The sequence below is a fragment of the Crocodylus siamensis genome, chromosome 2 (assembly GCF_052110815.1).
Source record: "Crocodylus siamensis isolate JL-2025a chromosome 2, ASM5211081v1, whole genome shotgun sequence".
NCBI classification, from domain to species: domain Eukaryota; kingdom Metazoa; phylum Chordata; order Crocodylia; family Crocodylidae; genus Crocodylus; species Crocodylus siamensis.
The window spans coordinates 269,528,722-269,554,431 of record NC_143396.1 but is presented as its reverse complement, the minus strand read 5'-3'; the positions used below and the strand labels follow the sequence as shown (position 1 = coordinate 269,554,431).

At 41.6% G+C, this 25,710-nt stretch overlaps 1 protein-coding gene across 1 annotated transcript in view; it reads right to left on the bottom strand.

Annotated features, from left to right (window-relative positions):
• Nucleotides 1-25,710, bottom strand: part of AK7 (adenylate kinase 7) — a 41,250-nt gene that overhangs the window by 7,143 nt on the left and 8,397 nt on the right. The window contains exons 5-14 of the mRNA XM_090033973.1: nt 25,130-25,240; nt 20,070-20,153; nt 18,937-19,025; nt 18,411-18,501; nt 16,581-16,658; nt 15,479-15,628; nt 13,092-13,220; nt 12,442-12,595; nt 1,748-1,876; nt 858-926 (exon numbers count right to left, since the gene is read on the bottom strand). Coding sequence (XP_089890099.1) covers nt 858-926; nt 1,748-1,876; nt 12,442-12,595; nt 13,092-13,220; nt 15,479-15,628; nt 16,581-16,658; nt 18,411-18,501; nt 18,937-19,025; nt 20,070-20,153; nt 25,130-25,240 — 1,084 coding nt within the window. The remainder of the gene's footprint in view (nt 1-857; nt 927-1,747; nt 1,877-12,441; nt 12,596-13,091; nt 13,221-15,478; nt 15,629-16,580; nt 16,659-18,410; nt 18,502-18,936; nt 19,026-20,069; nt 20,154-25,129; nt 25,241-25,710) is intronic.

Genomic DNA, 25,710 nt, shown 5'->3' with positions numbered 1-25,710 from the left:
TCTTCTTTTTCCAGAACAATGTTTTTTCTACCTCCATATGTGGAAAATCTATTACCAGGAACAAAGTGATATCTGGAGCCTATGACAACAATTTATTCACAGTTTCACTTAAAAATGTGTCAATTTAATATAAAAAGATTGTTTGCTTCAAAAGTTATCATCTTCATAATGTTAAAGCCTGCCTAAAAATCTCGGCTCACATGTTTGTTACATTGATTATAAGGACCACTGTACACTTAATTCCATCAGAGAAAGAAAGAATGTTTTGAAGAAAATGCAAAGTGTTTTCATCTTCCAGTAAAGCCAGTAGGTCACTGTATTGTTGGAGACACTGAACACTTTGCAGAATCAGACTGTACCATGGCTATCTGTCCTAATTCAGACAAAACTCACACTGAAATTAAAGAAAGTAAAGAAACCAAGGGATTTGACCCTGCATGTGTAAGTCCAAAAGTACATTTTTAGATATAAAATTTTATAAAAATACAAAATCAATTTAGCAATATACTATATTTCAGGACATGGTGCTAAAAAGTAAAAATGGGTCTGTTTAAATTGATTGTTTTAGCTGCCAAGATCTGGGTGTAGATTTTTATGATTATTCCACCACAGCTGGAATAAGTAACAAAACATGGCAGTTATTACTATTGTAATAATTTAGTACTTAATGGTATTTTCCCCACATAAATTAGATATTAATTTATTTGCTTTCCAGTACAAGATGCAACAGTACTATGTCAGTTAGGCAACTATTTTTGTTCAATGGAATGAAAGAAAAATGTGGTATTTTGAAACTTGCTAATAATTAAAGTGCTCTTTAAAAATATGCTTATTTAAGCAAGCATATCAAATCTTACCAGGAATAATTATTTTATCATAGCGAGGCATTTTGCCTTTGGTCTCTTCCTCTTCATCTTCATCTTCAACTAAAGTAAAAGTAAAACACAATTAACATTGCCATCTCAAGTTGCTACTTAATACAATGAGAAAAAGACTTAGTAACAATGTCAGTCCTTTATATAATACCAATACTTTATAAATCCAAGTCATAACCACAAACTTTTAAGTTTGGCAGGTACGTAATTCAGTAAACATTTAGATACTTTTAAATAAAAATTGGAAATGTTGGCAAAGTTCCAATATTTAAAAGTGTTAAAGGTTTTAGTCTTCAAAATGAGCCTGGTACATCCTCTACTTACATAGACGTTTATATTGTACATAACTAACTGAAGATCTGCTGACAAAGATCCTGTCAGCTACCCCAGAATCTGTCAACGTAAAAAATTAGTTGGCATTTAATTCAATGTGCTGACAGACATACTCATACTAACTCTCTTCCAAGGGTATGGCTACGTCTCTTAGACTGCCTATACACGTGCTTGTTGGCATTCTAATTAGAACAAAACCACATTGGAGCAGACTCAAATAATCAAGTAGTATCACATGTATTAAGCCCCTGCATGTTTTAAAATGGCCGCAGGATACTTTAACTAGACTTCATTGAATGAGGTTTAGATAAAGTATCCCATGGCCTTTTTTAAACGTGCACAGGCTTAACACACGTGGCAGTGAGGTGTTTTAATTGAACAGTCAGCTCAGGAACTGATCTAACTAAACCTTCCTAAACCCCTGCCACCTTCAAGCACATGTATAAGCAGCCCTAATGTTTACAGATTTAGGAACTTGAGAGCAGATCCGTAATAACAACAACAACAACAATAATAATACCAAGTACAGCAAAACTTACGATTAAAGAGATCTTTTGCTTGGTCATAGGTCTTTGGGAAGCCATCCAAAACATATCCCTGATTCTTACAAGGCATAGACTTTAGCTTTTCTTTCATGAATTTAATCACATGATGATCATCTAAACGACCTAAAAATCCAAAAGGTAACTTAACATATACATTCAAATACAGTCAACTTGTATCTGCTTTATAGAGAGGATGAATATCGAATTATTTTACTAATAGGTTCACAGAAATATCCTAAAGCCTTTGTGTTAATAGCTGAGAAAGCCTAATTGTCTGTAAAACCCATGCAAAAAAAAAAAAGCAGAGTGGCTCATGCAGGGGCAGCCCATGCCGCTCAAAACCGGAGTCTGGCTGGCCAGAGCCACACTCCAGCTGCTGGCCAGGCTCCGAGTGGCAGGCCGCCAGATAAGGCTGCTGAGGCCAACCTAGTGCTGGTCCCAGACTCCCCTACCCCACCTGGGGTAGCCTACTGTGTGCCAGAGGGTACATGGCACAGGCGTTCCCCTGGGACGACTAGCAGATACACAAGCTGCTGGTTGTTCCTAGGGAACCAAATGTCCACACTCACGTAGACGTGGCCATGGGGTGTGCCCAGAAAAGCGCATATGTGCATTTCCTGGGAGACAAGCAGCAGTGGCTCATAGTTGTGCTGCAGCAACTCGTCCCCAGGGACCACCCGTGTACACACGCTCTGGCGTGCAGCAAGTTGCCCAGGTGGGGTAGGGTACAGCACCTGGGGTGGCCCCAGAAGCCTTACCTGGGGGTCTCCCAGGACTCCAGCAGAGTCGACTAGGGCATGAGGAGCCTGGCTGGCAGCTGGAGTGTGGCTCTGGCCACCCACACTCTGGTTTCGGGCAGTGCATGTGCCACCCCACTTTTTTCTACAACATGTTTGTTTTGACACTAGAATTTCCCAGTGTCAAAAAAACCTCCCTGCCACACTACAAATTAACAGTGTGGCAAATGCTTTAAGAACTCCATATAGTACAAATTGTTAGGTATATAATGAAGGACTTTTTTTGTATTTTCATTTGTATTTCTAAGAATGTTTATATTATCAAGGAATCAATAGAGCCAAAAAATAAATGAGGAATGTTGGGACAATGCATTGGTAAGGGCATGGTGACATAATATCACTTAAAACACTTAGATTTTTTTCTCTGACTACCTGAAAGCGCTCAGAAACCTTTATAGAAAGAAAAATCACAGAAATGTTGAGTTTGAAAAATGTTTACATTCATGTTTTTCACTTTCATTTAACACTACTATTTTGTCACCTATTTGAGAGCCTTATTCTTAGTTGTAGATAGGTAAACTGAGATGGTATTTGATTTAGTGACTTCAACAAGGTCACTGAACAAATATATAGCAATGAAACTAAGTGTCCTAGAAAAAATACCAAATGTCCTGCTTTTTATTCCTCCCATAATAACTGACTTTGACTCCCTCCCTTTCTTTTTATGTAGCTTTTACATGGCTTAGTTAAATATTTATAAGCCATTGTAGTAAAAATATTTTGAGTATAAGTTTTCATTATTTTAAACAATGAAGCAACGTCCATGAGTCACTCCCATTTATGTATATCTATATAGATATATCTATATAGATAGATATATACAGTAAAAACTGCATTATCCGGCACCTTACAAACTGGCATGCTCTATTAACCAGCCTGATGGCTTGTAAGGTAAAACCGAAACAGGAAGCGCCCACTGTGGCACTTCTAGTTTTGCCAACCCCCCATGGCCCGGGGCATAGCAGCCTGTGTAGGACCCCCTCCCTGTCCCTCAGCACACTGATGCAGTGAGAGGGGTGGCAGTGCAGTGGGAGAGGTGGTGGCACACCAGATGCAACAGGAGAGGCAGCAGCCCGAACAGGCAAAGATGCCTGTTCGAGCCTCTCAGGTAACTGGCATATTTGGTTATCCAGCACTCCCCATTCCGCATGAGTGCCAGATAACAAAGCTTCTGCTGTCTATCTATATCGATATAGATGTAGATATATATAAGGAAAAAAGATGGAGCATGCACCAGTTTTTTATGTGCACCCCAATTTTCATAGATATTAAGGGTTGGAAGGGACCTTGTGACATCATCAAGTCCATCCTCCCTGCCAGAGGCAGGAAGTCTGCAGGGATCAGATGATCCCAGCATGATAAACATCCAAATGCCTTTTGAATGAGTCCAGAGTAGGTGCTTGCACCACCTCTGGGGGAAGTCTGTTCCAAACCGTGGACACTCAGACTGTAAAGAAGTTCTTCCTTATATCGTGTCTGAATTGGCCTTCTAGAAGTTTGTCGCCATTGGGCCTAGTTATCCCTTGGGGAGCCCTGGTGAACAACTGTTCTCCCAGGTCCTGATGCATCCCCTCCCCCTTATATACCTATAGGCAGCCACCACGTCCCCCCAGAACCTTCTCTTCTCCAGGCTGAAGAGTCCCATGTCCCTCAGCCTCTCCTCGTAAGGCTTGCTCTCTTGGCCTTTCATCATACAGGTGGCTGTCCTCTGGACTCTCTCGAGCTTATCCGCATCCCACCTGAAGTGAGAGGCCCAAAATCAGATGCAGCATTCCCCCTGTGGCCTCATTAAGGCCGAGCAAAGCAGGAGGATGACGTCCTTGGTTTTGCTCAAGATGCCTCAGTAGATGCATGCCAGAGTTTGGTTTGCTCTGATGGCCATGGCATCACACTGGGGGCTCATGTTCATCTTGTGGTCAATCAAGACCCCCAAGTCCATTTCGGTTGCAGTGCTAACGAGCGTAGCACCTCTGAGCCTATAAGTACGATGCTGTTTTTTTCTCCCAAGGTGGAATACCCTGCATCTGTCTACATTGAATGCCATCAGATTTTGGTCTGTACACTCTGTGCGTCTGAGTCGGCCTGTATCCCCATCCCGTCCTCCAGTGTGACTGCCTTCCCCCACAGTTTAGTGTAGTTCGTGAACTTTGCCAGTCTACATCTACCACCCAAAACCAGATCATTTATGAAGATATTGAAGAGTACCGGCCCAAGCACTGAGCCCTGGGGGACTCCACTTGTAACCTTGTTGATTTGTTCCCATCAGTTACTATCCTTTGGGTCCAACCCTGGAACCAGTTCCCCAGCCATCAGACTGTTAGATGGTCGAGGCCACTGTTCCCCAGCTTGGTCGTGAGGACATCATGGGAGACCAAGTCAAAGGCTTTCTTGAAGTCCAGATAAATGACATCAACCTAGCATCCCTTGTCCAGGCAATGTTTTACCTGGTCATAGAAGGAGATGAGGTTGGTCAGGCAACACCTTCCAGTAATAAAACCATGTTGGCTGGCATTTGGTAGGTTGCCTTCCATTAGCTGGTTGCAGATGGATCCCTTGATAATTTTCTCCAAGATCTTTCCAGGGATGGATGTCAGACTGATAGGTCTGTAATTCCCTGGATCTTCTTTCTTCCCTTTCTTGAAGACTGAGACCACATTAGGTCTTTTCCAGTCTTCTGGGACATCACCCAAGCACCACAAGCTTTCAAATATCTTGGCCACAGAGCATCCTGTGATGTCCACCAGCTCTTTTAAAACTCTTACATGTAATCCATCTGGGCCTGCAGATTTGTGGATGTCAAGCCTCTCGAGGTGTTCTCTCACTTGATAGATGTCAATTGTGGGCCCATCTCTTGAGCCCTGGTTGCTTTGCATTCTGGGTGGAAAACTGATGCAACGTAATCGTTTAGGAGATTGGCCTTTTCTTGAGCGTCAGACGTCAGCTGCCCCATTTGATCTCACAGGGGGCCAATGTTGCTTTTGTTCTTCCTCTGACTTCCCACATATCTGAAGAATGACTTTTTGTTATCCTTGATTCCGGTGGCTAGCCTGACCTTGGCTTCCCTACCCTCTGACTGCATTTCCTGCGGAACGGGATGGACTTCCCTTATGCATTTAGGATTGAGTTCTTTAGGAACAACCATTCCTCATGGACTCCCCTTCCTAGGGGGCCATGGTCCATTGGTGCCTGACTGACCAGTCTCTTGAGTTTGTGGAAGTCAGCCTTCCCAAAGTTGAGGATTTCTGTTTTACTGAGGGCTTTGCCCAACCTGCGTTGGACAGAGAAAGTAATCAGATTACAGTCACTGTCACCAGGCTTGCCCTTGATCCTCAGATCATTCACTAGATTGTCCCCTCTGGCCAGGACCAGATCCAGCAGTGCCTCTCCTGTAGTTGGCCCATAGACCTCTTGCGTTAGGTACAGGTCATCAGTAGAGGTGAGGAAGTTACACAACCGGTCAGACCTGACTGTGCACTCATCCCACAAGATGTCAGGGAGGTTGAAGTCTCCCATGACAATCATACATTGGGAACATGTGGCCTTGGCCAGTTCTCTATTGAATTCAAGATCTAGGTCTTCTTGGTTAGGAGGTCTGTAACAGACCCCAGAAGTATATCCCCTTCCCCATGTTCCTCCCATATTTTAACCCAGAGGGTCTCAAGACGCCCTCCATGATTAATGTGGGAGTGTCCCTATTCTACGTGTCTCTCTATTCACATGGTGAGAGGATCAGGACTCCCTGAAGCGGGCGTATTAAGGGTATTCCTGCCCAGATTTATGGGAGAGTATTTTTGTCTAGCTTGTCTGCCCAAACTTGCCTGCCATGACTTCATGTACTTAGAATAAAGAAGGAGGGAGGCTAGCCACCCCACTCAGCTATTATCCTTGTAAAATATGCTTGATAATCGGATATTTACAGGCTGGGTATTGGTGAGCCCCCTTTCACTAAACATTTAAGTGTCACTGAGGGCTGCAGGGTCCAATTGCACAAACGCCCTGGTCTGCAGTCATGGTTTGGCTGTCTTCTCCACCATAGGTTGGTTGTGGTGTGGGTAGTCTATCCCTGGGTCCCGTCAATCGTCTCTCCTTGACTGTTCACTTTCAGGTAAGCGTGGAGACTCCTCCAAGTCTCAAAGGGAGAAAGCTCCTTGCTTTTGTCCCTTTACCCCTGCTGGGGTGATCTTTGCTGTTCTCTTCTTTAGTGTAGTGAACCCTGCCTCTGCAGCAGATGGACTTCACTTTGAGGGGATTCTTCTGCCATGGACAACCCCGCTACACCCAAAGAGGACGCCTGCAATGAGACTCTATATGGACTGAGACACTTCCTTCGACCTACTTCCTCTACCATTGAAGACCATTGTACGGGTTTGTGTGCATCTATCTTCTTTCTCGCTCAGCGCTGTGAACACCCTCCCTCCCTTTCCCCCACCTCCCTTCACCCTTGGGCTTAGGTGGCTAACGTTGTATTTTTTGTAACCTAGTTGTGTTCCCCTCCTCAGCCCCATTCCGCAAATGTTAGTTCCTTGTTTGGGCGATTTGTATTTCCCTACTGGCTTTGTTATCTTTTGGGATTCACAATCCTAAACATCTACTAATAACATTTCTCTTTAATGACCTCTCCCTACATCTGCTGGTCTCTCTCAAACTCACTTTCTTCCCTCTCTCTTCCGGTTGCTGCGGGGCGCAGTTTTTGATGATTGCTCCTTGTCCCGCACCCAGCCAATAGGAACTGACAAGAGCTGATAAATCACAGTGTTCCTGCCCTCTGTGCATCCTGCTCCCCGACTTCTGTCCTGTTCTTTAGTAAGTATTTGTGCTCAGGGCATCCACCCTGGCACTTCTTACTTTCTTCAGTTCTGACAACACGATCTTCACTGCCACAGTGTCACGAGGTCACGTAGGTGCCCCGTGACTGGGATTGAGATTGACAGAGCTGCCAATCACCAGGGCAGCTCAGGTGCCGGTTGCCAGGGCGACCAGGCAGGTCAGGTGGCCAGAAGGGGGCAGGGCCGGGCCTTTATAAACAGCCCAGGCCAGAGCCTGACTAGCAGTTCCCTTCTGGCAGCCGCAGGAGTAGGAGCTGAGCGGCAGAGCTGAGCGGCCTGAGTTGGTGGTGGCAGCCTTACCTTGCTGACTGGCTGCAATGATGCCAGGGATGAGAACACCCTAAAGGGAGGTAGGGTTGGGAGCCCTAGAGGGGCTTGGAGTTTGCATTACGAGCGAGAAGGCTCTTTGTTGGTTTCGTTACAGCCGTTTGGGCTTGGCTTGTGTTATAGTGAACCAGAGGACCGGGTGAGGCTGTAGGGGTGAGAGGAGGCCTCACGAGAGCTCCCCAATAACCTGGAGGCCCCGGGTGCCCAGTAGTGGCACAGGAGCGGTGCCAGTGGGGCACTACTGTTTGCGCCGGAGTGGCACGGTATACGGGGGCTTGGACCCCAGCCCATGAGGGCAGCAGTTTGCCCAGTGGGGCAGACGACCCAAGAAAGGGTCAAGGGGCCAGGCACGGCTACAGCCACCTGAGCCCCAAGCATGGGAAACGTGCGGCGCGAGAGGCGCGGTATAGGCCCCAGAGGGGGCGCGGCGCGAGAGGCGCGGTATAGGCCCCAGAGGGGGCGCGGCTAAAGACCCCATGAGGGGCAGCAAGCATGTGAGCACGGCCAAAGACCCTGAGAGGGGCAAGAGAGGCCCCAGAGTGGGCGGTGAGCGTGGCCAAAGACCCCGAGAGGGGCGGGAAAGCCCAGAGGTGGGCGAAAGGCCCTGAGGGGGCGAGGTGTTGAAAGTGTACCTGGGCGAGGCAAGCCCAGGGGCGCCAGGCTAGGGGCGCTGGTGGGGAGACAGGCCCAGGGGCGCCAGACAGGGCATAGGGACACAAGGACCAGATATCGTCCACAAACAGCTGTGAGGCTTGGGGTGTGCTAAAGGGGAGGAAGGAGGCACGCATAGCCCTTCAGGCAGGGGTGCACAGAGGTACCCCATACGGAGTAGGGGCAGGAACATGTGTACCGTTCACTGGGGGAATAAAGGCAGCCTCCCATCTAAAATTATTTATCATCAAAGTCATGGCGGGCGAGAATCCAAGGGTGCTGAGTCCACCTTGAGTGATGGTAGGGGGCGCTAGGGAGTTCACAGCCGCTCCTAGGCCCCTCTCCCTCACACACAGTTAATGAATTCAGTTCAGTGTATTGCTCCTTGACATAGAGCTACACCCCCACCCCTCTTCCCAACACAATCTCTCCTGTTGACTATACCTACCAACCAGTCATAGGAGGAGTCCCACCAAGTCTCTGTTATCCCTACAAGGTCATAATCATTATCAGTCAGGAGAAGAGCCAGCTCCTCTTGCTTGTTATCCAAACTCCTGGCATTTGTGTACATGCAGTTGAGTCTGCCATGGGAAGCCCTGGGCTTCTTTATGTGATGGTACGTAACCTTTCCTTAGGGTCTTGTCAGAGTGGGTTCCCTTCGACTACCTAAGCTGTTACTGGTGTGACCTGGGCTAGAACTGTTGATAGACTGCCCATTCCCCAGCGATCTTAGTTTAAAGCCCTGTCAAGTAGATCAGCTTCTTCCCATTCTAGGAGAAGTGGAGGCCATCCCTTCCCAACAGTCCACAACCTCTTCCACTGAAGTGCAGTGTGGGCAAAAAAGCCAAACCCCTTGCAATGGCACCAGAGACTAATTTTGTTTAGAAGCACAAGGACAAAAGCACACATGGCTTTAAATACCGATGAATTATATGACTAATACGTTTGGAATTATAAGGCACTTGCTCCATCCATGGACCTTAAACATGGTAAACACAATTTACTCTTTACACATGGGGAAAATGAAGCACAAAGAAATCCACTAGTCCAAGGTTGCATAGTGATATAGACACAAATAAGAAAAGAAGCCTAATAATAAAGACAGTGACAGACAGAACTGGCTGCCATTTCATCTGTAACAACATTTTAAATTACATTAAACGTGTTCTCACTTCTGAAGTGATAAGCAGCATATAATTAATGAAAAAAATATGGTTACAAGACAAAGTTTTTGTTTTTTTTTCCTTCCAATCAGCATGAGGAAAAAGGCCCTTGTCTTACATTCTCATACAAGGAAACCACATTAAATACATCAATATACTATCACTAAACTGCTGCTAAAAGCATCATATGCTCAACACTGGAACCTAACTATAAAGCTGATTTTAAATGCAGCTAACACTGAATATGACTATAAAATACACGGCCCATATTGGACAAACATGCTAATAAGACTCTACCACAAGGATAGGTTAGTATAAACCACCTAAATAAACTATATGGTAGTGGCTATTGAGTGCAGTCTCCCTCAGTACTGACTCTTTTTCAAGTCATAGTGAGCCACTACATAGCATACATTTCAATTTCTTCACTCCCACAGCTGAGCTGCACATTTCTTTCCCATTTCCAAGGATTCCTGTTTTTTCACCAGCCTTAAATGTCTAGCAAACATCACCAAATGGGGCCCCAAAGAGTTCACCCAGAATCCCTATGTTGCCGCCCATCTTTTAGCCCATTGAATATGATTAGTGTGGTCCCACCCTCCATGAAGTAAACCTAAACCAGGTTGCCCTGTGTTTTATCTGCATTTTTGGAGGATCTCAGGACTTGTGACAAGAACATCCAGTTTCAGTTATGAGTGGGGGGCTAGTTAGCACATGGATCCTTTGTGGGGGGTGGTATCTGGAGTACACACATATACTGAGCAGTGCTGAGCTGTGGGGTCACCGTGGCCTGAGTTTATGATGACTGCCCCCCCCCCCCAACAACTAGATTTTATACATGGAAAATGTACAAGTTTATTATAATTTTCTATGTATAGAATCTAAGTATTGAAGGGTTATCTTAAATTCATCCCCACCACCACTGAAGTGAGGAAAGCAGTGGTAGGAAGGGCAGGCAAAGAGAGAGGCAGTAGGTTGGCAGGTGATAGGGGGCAGGTGGTGTGGAAGCAGTGGTGAAGGCAGGTGGTGGGGGGCGAGGCAGCTTCCCCCTGTCACCTGTCCCCCCTCAGCACTTACCCCACCTTGTGCCTGCTCCCCCCACACCCTTGAGCCCTTGTCCTCCCATCTCCTCCCTACCTCCTTTCTCTGTATTCCCTCTGTGTTGCTTCCCCACCTCACACTCTGTTTCCCCCACTAATGAGCCTCTGCCCCCTGCCTATCCCTCCTTCCTTCTCTTGCCCCCTGCCCATTATTCTTGCTTCATGTTAGCAGGCTCTATTCCCACTGCAGCCTGGGATGTGGAGCCTAGCCCCAGGCCAGCCCTAGAGCAACACGGCTGCTAGAGGACCAGGCTGGGGCCATGCTCCATGCCCCAGGCTGCAGTAGGGATGGAGCCTGGAAGCATGGAGCAAAAGTAAGCAGGGTATGATGGGTGAGGGGTGGAGGGCAAACAAGGAAAAGGGTTCAGGGACATGAGACTGTGGGGCAGAGAGAGAGGCAGAGGTTCAGATGTGGTAGGGGGCAGGCAGTAGCTTCAGGGTTGAAGCTGAAGCTGGAGCCACAGCAGCTGTCGGCCCTCTTCTCCTATTCAATTCCAAGATGAGGGGCTTTTTTCCCCTAATAGTTAAATAGGAAAAAAAAATCTTGTCTTGGAATCAGGTAAAGATGATATGTAAAAATATATAAATGCTACCATTAAAGAAGTTTTTTCAATATCTAAAAAAGCATACAATTGTTAATAGGTACACTGAGTCAAAATCTGTCTTTTGTTGCTCTTGTATAACCCTGGTCCTTTCAGGGATTACACAAAGGGAAGTGAAAATAATATTGGACACATTTGACTTGGTTCTTGCGTTTGATAAAAATTCAAAGTGTATGTCCCTTGCCTTCAATGGGCTTTATAAATCCAAATGGAGCAGACAAACTAATGCTCTGTTCCTTCATTGATACAGAAATTACATTTGTTAATTAAAAGCCAGATTATGCTTTTCAGTACTTGGGCGCAGACAGAAGTGGCAATGTCCACCACATCTGGCCACAGAAAGTGGTCTATAGCTAAGACCAAACACAACTGCATGGGTACAGACAGTTTAAAAATGGCCTGTTGGGTGAAAATCTGAACCCTCATTGCATGAGGGGTCAGATGAAGATGTTTCACAACTTCTGTCTGCCTGCCGGCCAGCCTGTTACTGTTTTCAGAATGGGAGGGGGGGAAAGGAGAGGAGGGAGTTTAGTCTAGGGGTTTTTCAGCCCCCACTGGAGGGTAGGGCAGGTATATTGATGCTCCCCACCCTGAGGTGGGGGAAGCTCCAATTCACTCATCCCACTCTCAAGTGCCAGCTGGGGAACCCCTATAATGAGCTCCCTCTGCTCCCTTTTCCCCCTCCCATTCTGAAAACTTTGAAGCCTCACAGGGAGGAGGGGCCCTGCTAGGAGAAATTGGCTGCAGGCTACAGCCAGCAGCTAGATTCCCCTCCCCCTGGAAAAAACCAGCTGCTTGCAGGTGTTTAAAAAATAAAAAGGTGCTTTACCTTAAACTGAGCACACTCTCACACCAAGCCCAGTGCATGGCCAGGCAATGCATTAGTTGGACCTGGCTCACCTGAAGTCTGTATAGATCAGGCACTTTGGTGGGGCTTTTTTGGCACTTCTATCTAATAGCTGATTGAATCAGCTTTAGCTAAAAGCCCCAAAAACCCCAATGAAACTCTTGATCTATACAGATGCTACAGAACTAGGTCAAAGTAATATGCTGCTTCTTCCAGTAAAGTGTATTTTGGATGGGGTTTTTTAACATCTACAAGCAGCCACAGTGAACTTCTGCTTGTTTCAGGGGATCCTTGTAACTCGGAACACTTCCTGCAAAGCATTTTCCAGTTACATCAGGGAGCTGCACTTCTCTCTGCACCTCTTGTGTACCTTACCTCCATTCTGCTCCATGTTTTCTTTGACTGCATCTAGAAGTTCTTGAGCTTCTTCTACATTCTCTCCTCCTTCATCTTCTTCTTCTTCTTCTTCTTCTCCTTCCTCTCCCATCTCTTCAGCTTCTGTTACTTCTTTAGAAGCAGTAATTTTTTCCTGCACACACACCCCCAAAATATTTTGGCCAAATTCTGATGTTTGTATTACACATATACAGCAAAGGACAAAATTTCGCTCACTCTATGACTTATTTTCATATACATGCTTCACCTAGGGCTCTATACTGTGAGATACTGATCAATCTTCACTTAAGATGAAAAGTAATTATGAAAGCTCAGGACCTACCTAGAGTTCAGCATGTGACAAAATGCACTTAAGAGTCAGAGTTTATAAATATATTTGACTTGACAGATACAGAAAACTGTAGAAAGAAGGGAATAGTGTCAAAAGCTGGTTAGACATCTTTAATGCAACAAGGATATTCTTACTCTTCTGTACTTTATGCTAGAAGGTGACTGTATCATGTGGCCACTCTTTGAATGATAAATCACAGGGCTGTAAGAATTCTTAAATATTTAATTTAAAACATTTTACATTTTTAAACCCAGAAGACTGAATAAATCGTTATCCCGAAAAGCAAGTACCAACTTACCAGCTTTCCTATTGCTTCAGAAATGACATCCTTTATTTTAACATGATGTAGCTTATAATGCTTGCAGAGCTCTTCAGCAATAGTCGATTTTCCAACTGCAGGAGGACCAAGGATACAAATTTTGACTGGCTAGAAAAGAAACAAAGGCAAAAGTATTCAACCAAACTGTGAGAGTATTCTTATTTAAAACTGTTTTTCTCTCTAAAATAGCAAAAATAAGTGATTACGTAAATGGTAGTAAAATTGGACTTTTTTTTTTATTAATGCACTCGCAGAGTCTAGATAGATGGAAGAATTGTCTCAATATCAGAGGATACCAGTGCAAACTGTTACAATATGAATCTCACATCTGCATAATAATATAGTGATGTAAATGGAACAAAATCACTTCAATTTTACGCCTCCTTATTTAGGATCAAGGTAGGGGCAATTTAGGTAAAGTATATTACTACAGGTTGAGGTAGGTAAGTAATTACAGAATAACAGCTGGTGTGTACTAATTCCCCCTATTAGATGGCTAAAATGCACATTTGTCCATATCCTCAACATAGAAATTCTCTTCTTGGATGTCTCCTCTTGTTTCCAGCTTAGAACCCACAATCATTTTATGACAGATTAGGCCATGTGAGGTAAGCCCTTGGCTCTGCCCGCAAGTTTGGAAAACCCTGGTGCACTGGGGGCCAGGGGCCTAAGGTGAGGATTTGAGATAATGATTTCCAGGATAATGACTACAGTAGATATACTACTTTGAAAATCCACTGGTCTCTCTCACATCCCAACACAGAAGGAGACAGAAACAGTGACTATACTAGCTCTGAAGCAAGTATAGTAGTCATGGAGTGGCTTTGCTGCAATTCAATAAAATCAAGAATTAGGAGAGATTCCTCCTTGCTTTTTCCTTCACAGAGGTCTCAAATATATTGCCCACCCATCTGGGCCAGATGTAAACACCAAGATAAAGGGCTATATGTAAGTACTTGCTAAAAATATAAAGCTACAATGCAACTCTTAGCAGTATCTCCTAATCTCACCATCCTGCATCAGACTCTTTTAGCACAGACCATTGTGACTTTGCATAATACAACTAACATCAATAAAATTCTGACCTGTGCTAACAGATCCTGAAGGAATCTGGCCTAAAATATATGCAAATATAAATCTCTCTAAAATACTCTTTTCCTGGACAATGTATAGTTATTTGGTTGTCTAGGCAGTGAAACACCAGTAATATAACTTTCAATACTTTTCCCTTGCAAGTGACCAAATTGTATAGCCACATCAGTATATTTGATGTTTTAATTTAGTGTTCTATTTTTTTCACTCATGTATCCCTGTAGTCACAAATCTAACATTTCAGTCCAGCAAACACTTTCTGCGCTGGGACATAGGGATTTCCAATGCATCACACTAGTTTCCTTTTGTTCTGGATCTTCTGAACCAATGGAGGTTTGAACAAGATTCACTCCTTCCATATTTACATTGTGTCCACAACAGACACGTATGGATAACTTCACATGCTTACAGACAAAATATTAAATGATATTAATTACCTAGATACTAGAATTTTTCTACATTATGTAGTAAAATCTCACATTCAATGAAATACATTTAAATATTTTTAATTAAAAGTTTAAATATTACTATTTTACCCATATTACAAGCTGAAACAAAATGCAGAGATAAATATATTGTAACTGATTTTCCTGAATTGGCTATAGCCATAAGAATGTAAGAACATATGAAGTGCCATACTGGGTCAGACCAATGGTCTATCTAGCCCAGTATCCTGGCTCCAACAGTTGTAGAAGTGGATGCTACAGAAGGAGAACATTGAGCTGGCTATCTCTCGAGTAATCCATCCCCTTATTCAATACCCTCTCTACTATCACCGACAATTATTGGTTAAGAGATGCCAGAGGAAACATCTGCAACCATTCTGTTCAATAGCTTTTAATGGATTTATCATCTATTAATGTATTTAGCCATAGCATACAAATAATATTAACTACTTTCCTAGTCATTGATCTTAAAATCAAAAACCATGAGTAACAGATGTATCTAGTGGCATTGCAAAACCAAATACACTGGGGATATAGTACATCACATAAAAGTTAAATAGAATGAAACAGTTCTTCCATTAAGAAGGTCCTTTTACCTGCTGGGTTTCAACTCTAGGAACCATAGAAATAACCTTTCAGATGACTGTAAATCTTGTATTCTCTTTAGTTCTTCAGTCCTTGTTTGAACCTAAGTGTCCAGTATATTGTACTTGTCAGTTTCATTTGTATTTCTTACAAGTATTCCAAATAGTTGGAGTTAAACAAACATAGATATTTCTCTTTTAAAGAAACAGAAGCGCACATTATCAATATATAGGAACTGATTACCAGTAATCCTCGATGTCGCTTGTATTCTTTCAGGACAGTCTCAATATTCTCCACAAGTCCCATCTGAGCAACCCACTTAATGTTGAAGTTCTCTTTCAAGAATATCGCTTCCATTCGCAGGTTCACAAGCAACATATCCAACTGCATTTGCTAAAAAAAAAAGGTATATTTTATTACACAGTTCCCTACTTAATGTTAACTTATTTTGCAACATGCTTTAATCTCAAAAGTCTTGTTTTGTTTAAAAAAATAGATGCACAGGAAGTGAGATTTGGTTTCACAGAACACCATATTCATGGATTAATTTTTGAAATTTTAAGAATTTAAATGAAAACAGGTTTAACTTTAAATATTTCCGTAAGTATGGGCAATCCAGTATGTTGGCCCTAACCAACATAATTCCATTTTAAAGTCCATTTTTGCTTTAATAATCTAGCATGTCATTAGTAACACACGAATAATCATTTTTAATATGATTTTTCTCTTGTATACATCTCTTCCAGCCACAGAACTACTTATTTGTATGCAATTTGTTTCTAAAACCCATGAACTTACAATCATTATTTCAATTTTTTAAAGTCCTGAATCTATCTTCTATTCAAGGAACTATAATACAAGCCATAGCATTTTACCCAAGTTCTCTATTTTACCCCATGTATTGTCCATATGCATAGTTTATTCCAAGCTATTTGCACTAAACACAAAATGGTTCAGAGCCTCTGTGTTTAGAGCTTAATTAGAAAAGTAATTTTTGCACATTACTGTTTAAAACTGATTTCTCCTGTGGAGGCTCCATTTTTATGGTTTTCCTGTTAATGCTCAGAATCCTCAACTCAGTACCGACTTCAGCACCTCACTGGAGGACCTCAAGATCCGTAACACGGATAACACTGAAGCCAAAATTCTGCACAGCTCTCAAACATTAGGTGTATAATTTAGCACTTTCATTTTATTTATTCATCTAAATGTAGTTTATTCCCTCCTCTTGACAATTTTCTCCATTATATCCTTATGCTGGTATAAACTATAAGAAAAGAGCATGGTATTTCATTTCACATGCCTGCTTTAAAGAAATTATTTGAAAAAGGAAAAAAATACTAACTGTTAACTCTTTGCTTAAGAAAGCATTTTCCTTTGGAATCTTTTGGATTTTTCCTGGTCCAACATTTTTGCTGATGCACTGTTAAAGAACAATATCATACACACATTAAATCAAGAAAAAAATCTTGTACGCTCAACTTATATAACGTATAGAAATCTGCATTTAACATTGTAGTATTAAAATAATCCTGATTTCTGAAACATACAACAAATTGAAGAACATGAAAGCTTAGAGAATTTGTTTGGCCCTCTTCTGGGGCTATATATCAACAACTTTTATTACCTGTACTATAGATGGAGTGTGCCAAAGCTTTTAATTCCATAGATTACTCCTTTTATGGAGTATCTTCACTGCTGAACACTCCCACTAAAGGATTTCCAAAATATTTAATCCTGTAGACAACCAGTGAAGTTTCTGAGAGCTATTAGTTGCAACTAGACAATTGTTGTGGTAAAATTTTTCATTACTGAGAGTGTAGCAGGCAAATAGGTTCCAAGTTATTTCTACAGTACTTTCAAATAATAAATTAAATTATTTAAAAAATCATCAAATTACTACTTCACTGCAGCTTCATCTTGACTACTCTGCTTCAAGGTACATAAGGAAAAAAGGAATACAGTATCTTCATACAACATAATTGTATGGTTTTGTTCAATACTTTCATCAATGACCTGGAAGATGGGATAGAGTGCACCCTTAGCAAGTTTGCAGATGACACCAAGTTGGGAGGATCAACAGATATGCTGGAGAGTAGGGCTAGGATTCAGAGTGACCTAGACAAATTGGAGGATTGAGCCAAAATAAATCTCATGAGGTTCAATAAGGAGAAGTGCAAAGTCCTGCGCTTAGGCTGGAACAATACCCTGCACCAGTTGGTAAAGGCTGGGGACCGACTGGCTAAGAAACCGCTCTGCAGGAAAGGATCTGGGGGTTACAGTGGACAAGAAACTAAATAACAGCCAACAATGTCCCCTTGTTGCAAAGAAAGCTAATAGCATACTGGGCTACATTAGTAGAAGCATTGCCAGCAGATTGAGGGAAGTGATTATTCCCCTCTATTCGGTGAGGTCACATCTGAAGTACTGTGTCCAGTTTTGGGTCCCCCACTACAGAAAGGTTGTGGACAAATTGAAGAGAGTCCATGGTTAGGGGGCTGGGGCACATGACCTCTGAAAGGCTGAGGGAACTTGGCTTATTTACTCTGGAGAAGAGAAGACCAAGAGGGGATTTAATAGCAGCCTTCAACTACCTGAATGGTGGTTCCAAAGAGGATGGAGCTACATTGTTCATAGAACAAGGAGCAAAGGTCTCAAGTTGCAGCAAGGGAAGTTCAGGTTAGACATTGGGAAAAAGTCTCTCACTAGGAGGGTAGTAAAACACTGGAAAAGGTTACACAGAAAGGTTGTGGGCTCTCCATCCTTGGAGGTTTTTAAGACTCGGCTAGACAAAGCCTTGGCTGGGATAATCTAGTTGGGGATGGTCCTGCTTTGAGCAAGGGGTTGGATTAGGTGAGCTCCTGAGGTCCCTTCCCACCCTAATTTTCTGTGATTCTAACACAAGGGAAAAAAGAAATAAAAACCCACTGACTCTTTACAGTACAGTGAACTGCATGAAAACACAAAGTTTCATTTGTACCTGTTTTTCAGGCCCCTCTTAATCTAAATCTGAATAAAGACCATAGGACTAGGCATTTTTTGTATTTTTTAAAGGACACAAACTCTACTGGATTTCAAGACTACTTTTACTTCATTTGTTGTGTCAGATAATTTAGGGAAAATTCAGGAATTTCTAACTAAGATCTAAGGGCTTAGGAAAAAAAATAGTTCTTACCTTAATTACATCTTGAAGAGTATGTATCGATTCATCCACTGCAACAAGATAGTGAGTCCTTGGCCTATGGTCCACTACATTTTGTATCACCCTGCAGCAAGTACAATCAATGACCATTAGTGGAAGAAAATATGTTGAGTCTTTAACATGAAGTCTGATACAACAGCACCCTAAAGACAAAAGGTATGTAAAAAATGAAGGAAAATTTTCCAGAGCATAGATTTTGATTCATAACATCAGGTATCCTACTTTTCTTACACTAGTCCAACAATGAAGAGCAATGCCTCAAGAAGATATACAAAAAGCTAATATATGCATGATCTCATTGAGACAAATGGGTATAACTTCCCAGATGCCAATTAGATACTAGAAAAGGTGGACTTAAAATGTGTGAAATTCATCTGTGGAGTAACTACATGTTAAAAAATACAGCTTTAAAAAAACCCGTGTCAGCAGCTGAGTGAAATCCTCAGTGGCATATATCTAAGCATTCCTGGGCCAGACCATACCTAAAATGCATACTCACGCTGCTAAATCAACAACATGAATCAATGGAAGAAAATTGGTTCCAACTCCAAAAACTGGTACTGCAGGACTCTCACCAAGCCAAGCTATCTGAAAATTAATATAAATGAAGGAAAGGTTCATATTTAGTAGGAGCTGCAAAAAGGAACATTTATATTATTGGTAAAAGCAAGAATATTTTTCTGTTTTAATAATCAAAGCAATCACTTTTGCAAGAGGCAGCTGCCACCATAGCATGAAACGAATGACATTTAACAATACTGTTCAGGTTTGAGCAAGTTTTTTGCCATTATTTTCTATTCTCTAAATGTTAACTACAAAAAGAGACTAAGAAACCTTTTTAAAAAACCTACATAATATGGAAAAGAAAAGGACAGAAACCTCCTGGCCCTATCCTTCATATAGGCAACTCTGACACCCAGATTGATAGGTTTCCATCAGTTTAGTTAATACTGGGATATTATTCAAAAACTAGATGAAGGCTGAATAAGTTTTCAGATAAAAAATTAATAATATTGCCCTTAACAATGGGAACAGACTTCACTAGGCACTGGGTCAGACCTAGACCTTTTTGTAATGATATTACGCCTATATTACTTAGGCTTTGGACCGACTAAGAATGCACTGCATTCAAACATTTATCTAAGTTGATCCCTACTGTGGGGTTGATCCAATAACAGATATAATCCATAAAAATCCTTGCCTCTTGCTTATTTCCTGAACTACCAAAGCTACAACATCACCCTGAAAATACTTTAAAAATTATACTACTTTAAAGGGCTGGGGAGAGGACTTATCATTTGTGGATCTGCACTGGCTGATCCATTACTAATGTTTCAGCTGCTCACCTTAATCACACAGTAAGGAAAGCTAAACTGAAATAATTTACTCCTGAAAACTGACATGGTAAATGGTTGTGGTTTAGCTTTTATTTATTGAAGGATATGAGGTATCAGACAGAACAGTTTACCACACTTCAGGGAAATGGCAAGAAGCGTCTTCCTTTTTTAAGTGGGTAACATTTTTTGGTTGATTGGTTCCTACACTTTAAAACTGTTGGAATTTTGAAGTTTACTTTAAGGACCTGTGCAATAGTAAATTAACCTTCCTTAAAATTGTCATGAAAAAGTCTACCTTAAAAAAGTAATGCAAGATTCCTTCTTCAGCTCCATACTGAAGTCCTGAAGCAACAACATAGGTTGAAAATTTTTGTTTGTGCTGTGAAGTAAAATCAAAAGTTATTAAAAATAATTTTTCAAAATTCTGTAAATGAAATTTTGTTGTCTTGCCCTGAATTCTATTTTGAATTATATTTATTTCATTTACATAACTTGAAGTAAGAATCTGTCTAGCTTCCAGCTTGATCATTGTGGAGGGAGCGAGCATGTTGCTAATATAGTTTCTTGAAAGGACACTGCTATCAGAACCAACCTGTCAACATTTGAACTGCAATTCTAGAAAGTGTCAAAGGGGAAAATGAAGATAACTTATTGTAGCAGGGCACTGAGGTGCCTGCTGCTTGAGGAGAAGCAAGTAAGGAGCCCAGCTGCTGGTTACCAGGGCAGCCACAGTAGTAACAAAGAAGCACAGCTGTGGGTTGCCAGGGAAACTGGTGAGTCAGCTGACCAGAAGAGGTTGAGCCTGGCTCTTATTTAAGCACAGGCTGAGGCCAGGCAGGCAGTTCCCTGCCAGCAACCATAGAGGAAGGAGCTCTGTTGGACTGAACAAAGAGGTGAGGCTAGACTGCAGGTACAGCTTTGAGACTGGGGGAAAGATAGAGCACCCCTGATGTGGTGGGACTAATGTGATAGCTGAGTGGCTTGAATTTATGTTGCAGCCTAGGGGCTTGAGCTTTCTGTTTATGGTTTACAATTGGTGGTTTGGGTGAGGCTATTAGGGGTTGGAAGAGGCCTCATAGGGGCTCCATGGTAGTGTGGGGACCCTGGCACCAGAGAGGGTGCAGCATTTGGGGGTGCACTGACCCCAGCCCTGAGAAGGGGAGCAGAGAATTGGAGGCCAGGTAAGGCTGAGGCTGCCTGAGCCCAGCAGGGGGTTGAGACCCTGAAGAGGAGAGCTGGGGCCAGGCATGGCTACAGCCACCTGAGCCCCAAGGCTGCAGTAACCCCAGGGCAAAGGGGGCAGTGTGAGGAGGTCCAAGTGCCAGTGGGGTGCAGTTGCAAGAGATGAGGGCTGTGGAGAGCCAGAGAAGGTGCAGAGAGCCAGGCTGACTGAACAACGTCCAGGATATCGGTGAGGCTTGGAGTGTGGTAAAGGGGGTTTTTAGAGCCATGCATAGCCCATAAGGCTGGGGGTGCACCAAGTCACACAGTACAGAACAGGGGTCAGGATACAACAGAGCACTATGTCCAAGGGGATGAAAAGCAGCCTCCCTTTTATATATAAAAGATCAAGGCGTGGTGGGTGAGAACGAGGGTGCTTTAATGTGACTTGGCTTGGTAGGGGGCACTAGAGGAGATCACGGCCACCCCTAAGACCCCACTCTGTGACACTTATACAGTAAAAGAAGTGAACAGGATAAATCATGCTGACTTCTTGGTTTCAGGAATGATTCTGAAAATAAAAGTTTAAGGCCTCTTTCTTCAGTCTTACCCTTGCATTTACTTCTGGTAAAAACTAGATGCAAAGTATGCATAAACTGGTATGAGAAGTTGTTTCACTTGTACTCTTACATACTTTCATCCCCATTCTACATTCTCTTGGAAACTATGTATATTAAAAAACAATGAACTACATATAATTAAAGCATTTCAACTTTATATCAATAAAGATAATGTAGTAAGACAACCTGCCCCATTCTGTCTTCACCCTAGAAACATAAGTGTATTTTCACTGCTTATAAATGTGACTATACCAGTATAGTTTATTTCTATGTGAAAAGGGAAATAAGCGATAGCAGTAAAAAACACTTTTTTTTATAGCAGAATAACAGTGCCCATACTGGGTGGTGTACTAATATAATTGTACTAAAAATGGATTAACTAAAACAAATACACTGACAAAACTGCATGCAGATCAGGATTCCAGTGTGTAGAATTATTATGCTACCCAAGTAAAAGGTGATTAAGGCAATAAAATTCTTTTTTTTTTTTTTTTTTTTTTTTTTTTTTTTTTTTTTGGAGCCTCAATTTACAGATAAATCTTTTAAAGTGTTCCCTTGTTATATAAATTTCCAGAAATGCTCATACTGAAAATCTGTTTCAAAACAGAGAACATGACTTTCTTCTCTTCACTGTCAAGTGCATATTTGGTTCGCTTGAAGGTCTGCCAATAAAAACTTACTTTAGCCATCTTCATGCTGGAGAGCATCTCTCTCATATAGATAGCATTATGGTTCTTTATAAAATAATTCAACAAAAAAAAGTTGCGAAAGTCTATTTTCTCTATCCTGAAAAATAATGCTTTTATTGAAATTATTTTTAAAGCATTTCAGTATCATACTTGGAATACTACCAGTCAGTCTTTGATTATATAGAGGCAATGCTCTGTAAATCAGACTTGGTTTATATATATATTTTATATAGTTAAACTCTAGAAATGTTTCTCACATCAACTGACTGCAACAGGTTTTAATAATCATCAGGAAAAAACAGAATTGGAGGAGATTACAGATGTCATATTACCATAAACATATGAGCTAATGAGCCTTTCTGAAAAGTCCCATGCATGAGACTGTATTGTCCAGAGCTGTGACTATCAAATATATTGTATTCAAAATGTAAATAATTTTAATAACTAGTTAATACTTGGTCACTGACAAAGAGAACACTTCATGTGTGCAATATTCATTAAAACCAGCAGATGTCAGCTTCTAGCCATTGTAACCTGTTTTAGGGCTTCTCTTGCACATGCAAACATTTAAGACCTAATCATATGCTAATTATTTGTTACTTAAGTAGGAATTCAAAACCTAACATGACCAAGCAAATTTAGACCAGTGGTCCAATACTATTATCTCTTTCAAGATAACATCATACAAGGTAGATGAAATCAGCTGCTGCTTACAAATGCTTATTCATCTCTTATTTAGTCTATCAATAATGTATAATCTACCTTGTCTTCTGCCTCATTTCAGACTAACACAGCTAACTACTGCTTTTAAAGGCCACTATCAAATACTTTAGACACAGGTGTAACCTTCATATCACTAGTACCATGGGTCTGGGGGAAATTTTATAACATTTATACTGGGCAAATAAAAGCAATTTACCATTTGGCTTTCTAAATCACTTTATAAAGTATTTGCTGTCCCAATCATACCATTGCTAATATTATGTGCTGTCATGCATCATTAAAAAACTAAGTATGATTTCTAGTGTCAATCCCTCTGTATGGAAAGGGCAAATGGAATTCCACACTCACTCAATAATAAATATATTCTTTATTTTGAAATGTCACCGTCTTTAAAACTTGACTGACTAAGGAACACATGGCCATAGCAGATCCCTGACTAGCATGCTCAAGGGACAAGTCTAGCTGCACAGATGGAAATATGATCTAAAACCTTCCTGAGTAGAAGGAAAATGCCCCTTTATGTAGCTACATTTAGAAGTGCAAGTAGCACTTACACGCTTTGAAGTGAAACAGTATTTTGGCCTAGCTGTTTTGGGTTGACTGTAGACCTCATTCTGCAGAATCCTACTTCCTTACAGAGCCTTCTCCACGGTCCTCATGTCCCATGTGTGTGCTTAAAGTCACTGGCTAGGGGCAGACATTACACACAAACCAGTTTATGGGATCAGAAGCTGATTTAAACCTGTAACAGAACAGATGTTCAGTACACATAAACCAGCCTGAAAATGGCTGAAACCAACTTGAGATAAACCCGGTTGAACATAGTATCAGACTTAACTGATTTGGGTCAAACTGATTTATGCAGTGTCTGCCCCAGACCCCCTGCTGGTTTAAGATAAGTCAGACTCCCCCAGCATCCTGGCATGCTCTCTGGGCTGGGTGGGGCTTTCTGCTCCAGGGCAGGGCTAGCCCCTCCCCTCTGCTCCCTGGCCAGTGCTCTGGTAGAGACATGTAGGCACAGAGTGTCTACCTAGCTTCTCCCTACTAAGCAGGATTATTCCCCCCTACCCTCTGGCTTATGCAGACACTTCAGCATTAGGTAGCAGACCACACGCTGGCTACAGTCTGCTGTGGGAGATGACAAAGGCAGACAGGCTTTTTGGAGCTAATCAACAGGTAACTTAATGTCCTTCCTTGGAAGAGCTGTTTAAGAAAAGCTCCATTAGTTAATGGAGAGAGGCTTTGTTTTCTTAATGGGTTGATAAACACTGAGTTAGGGGTGATACAAATTGCATTGGGCTGCTCAGGGTGTTGGGGAATAATCACAGCATCCTGTCAGGCCTGACCGCCCCCACCCTCAGCTCAGGCCTATGGAAGTGAAGGGAAGGCTGCTCTAGTGCCCCCTGGCTTCTAGCTGGAGCCACTGCAGGCACAAGCCTGAATTTCTTCAGTCCAGAGGGGATGTCTGTGCAGTTACAAAGTGATTTAGCCTAGCCAGGTTAGACTAACTTGCAAAGATTGAATCAATTCAGGCTCAGGCTTTTTGAATGTCTATCCCTAGCCACTATGGCTCCATGCAGACACAGCAGCCTGACTATGAGCAATCTACTGCGTGATAAAGGTATTTATATAATGCATACCACAACAGATCTTTCTGAACACCTAAGTATATAAATTAGAAATGTTATTAGCCTAGTACTGTAATTAACATTTTATTAGTTACATATTTATGTGCTTTTATTTTTCTAAAATTACTCAATCTAAATTCTTCCTCCTGCTTCCTCCATCCTTCAGCTCCCTTGTTTCTCTCCTATGAAGTTCCTAAGTTTCATCTCTGTTGTGATGAGTCAAAAAAATACATTTATCAAAAGGTCCAGGTGATTTAATCAGTGCTTAAGAAAAATAAGAGTAAGTTTCAACAGAAACAAAGGCTCATCTACTATAAAATACATTTATATTTCTAAAGAGCCTATTGTCTTCTCAATAGGCTTGTATTTTTCACATCATCACCATTGAGGCTTATTCCCAAAAAACAAGGGGTTAATAAAAGTTTGAAAATCTATTAAATATCACAAGTAATTTTTGCTATTATAAATTTGTAATTCCTCAATTTAAGTACAAAGAAATAACTGTAGTCAAGTGGGTTCTTTTCTGATACTTACAGTTTTTCCAAGTTTAAGAATCATTTTTTCAGCATTTATATGATCCATAAAGTTCAGGTGAGTCTTTCTTCTGCGGTAATCTTCTTCAGTAAAAGGAATTTCTGGATCATCCTGTAGGGGGAAAACAAGACAGACTTTCACTAAAAATAAATCAGTTAAAAATACCTATATCAAGACATTTTAAAAAGTATGTAAAATTATTTTAAATGTCCTTAATGCTACATATTATAAAACCCCTGTTTTTAGAGTACGAACAATAGAGTAACTCAAAAATTATCTCCTGGGAAAAAAAATCAATCAATCATTTTAAAATATACTGATCTTGTAACTAAAACAAGCATAACAAAACCATGGAATTTATTTTTCATATTAGCATCAATTTCAGAAAAAAATCAGAAATGGGGATTTTAATAAAACACTATACATGGTTCTCTCTTTTCTTAATCCTGCAATCTGATAAATGCATAACTTTACACAAATTAATTTACCACATATATGCAATATATGGCAAACCCAGAACTTAACAATGACACAGGTCCAGGATCCAAGCGTGTAAGCAATCTTGTTAATATTGACGATAT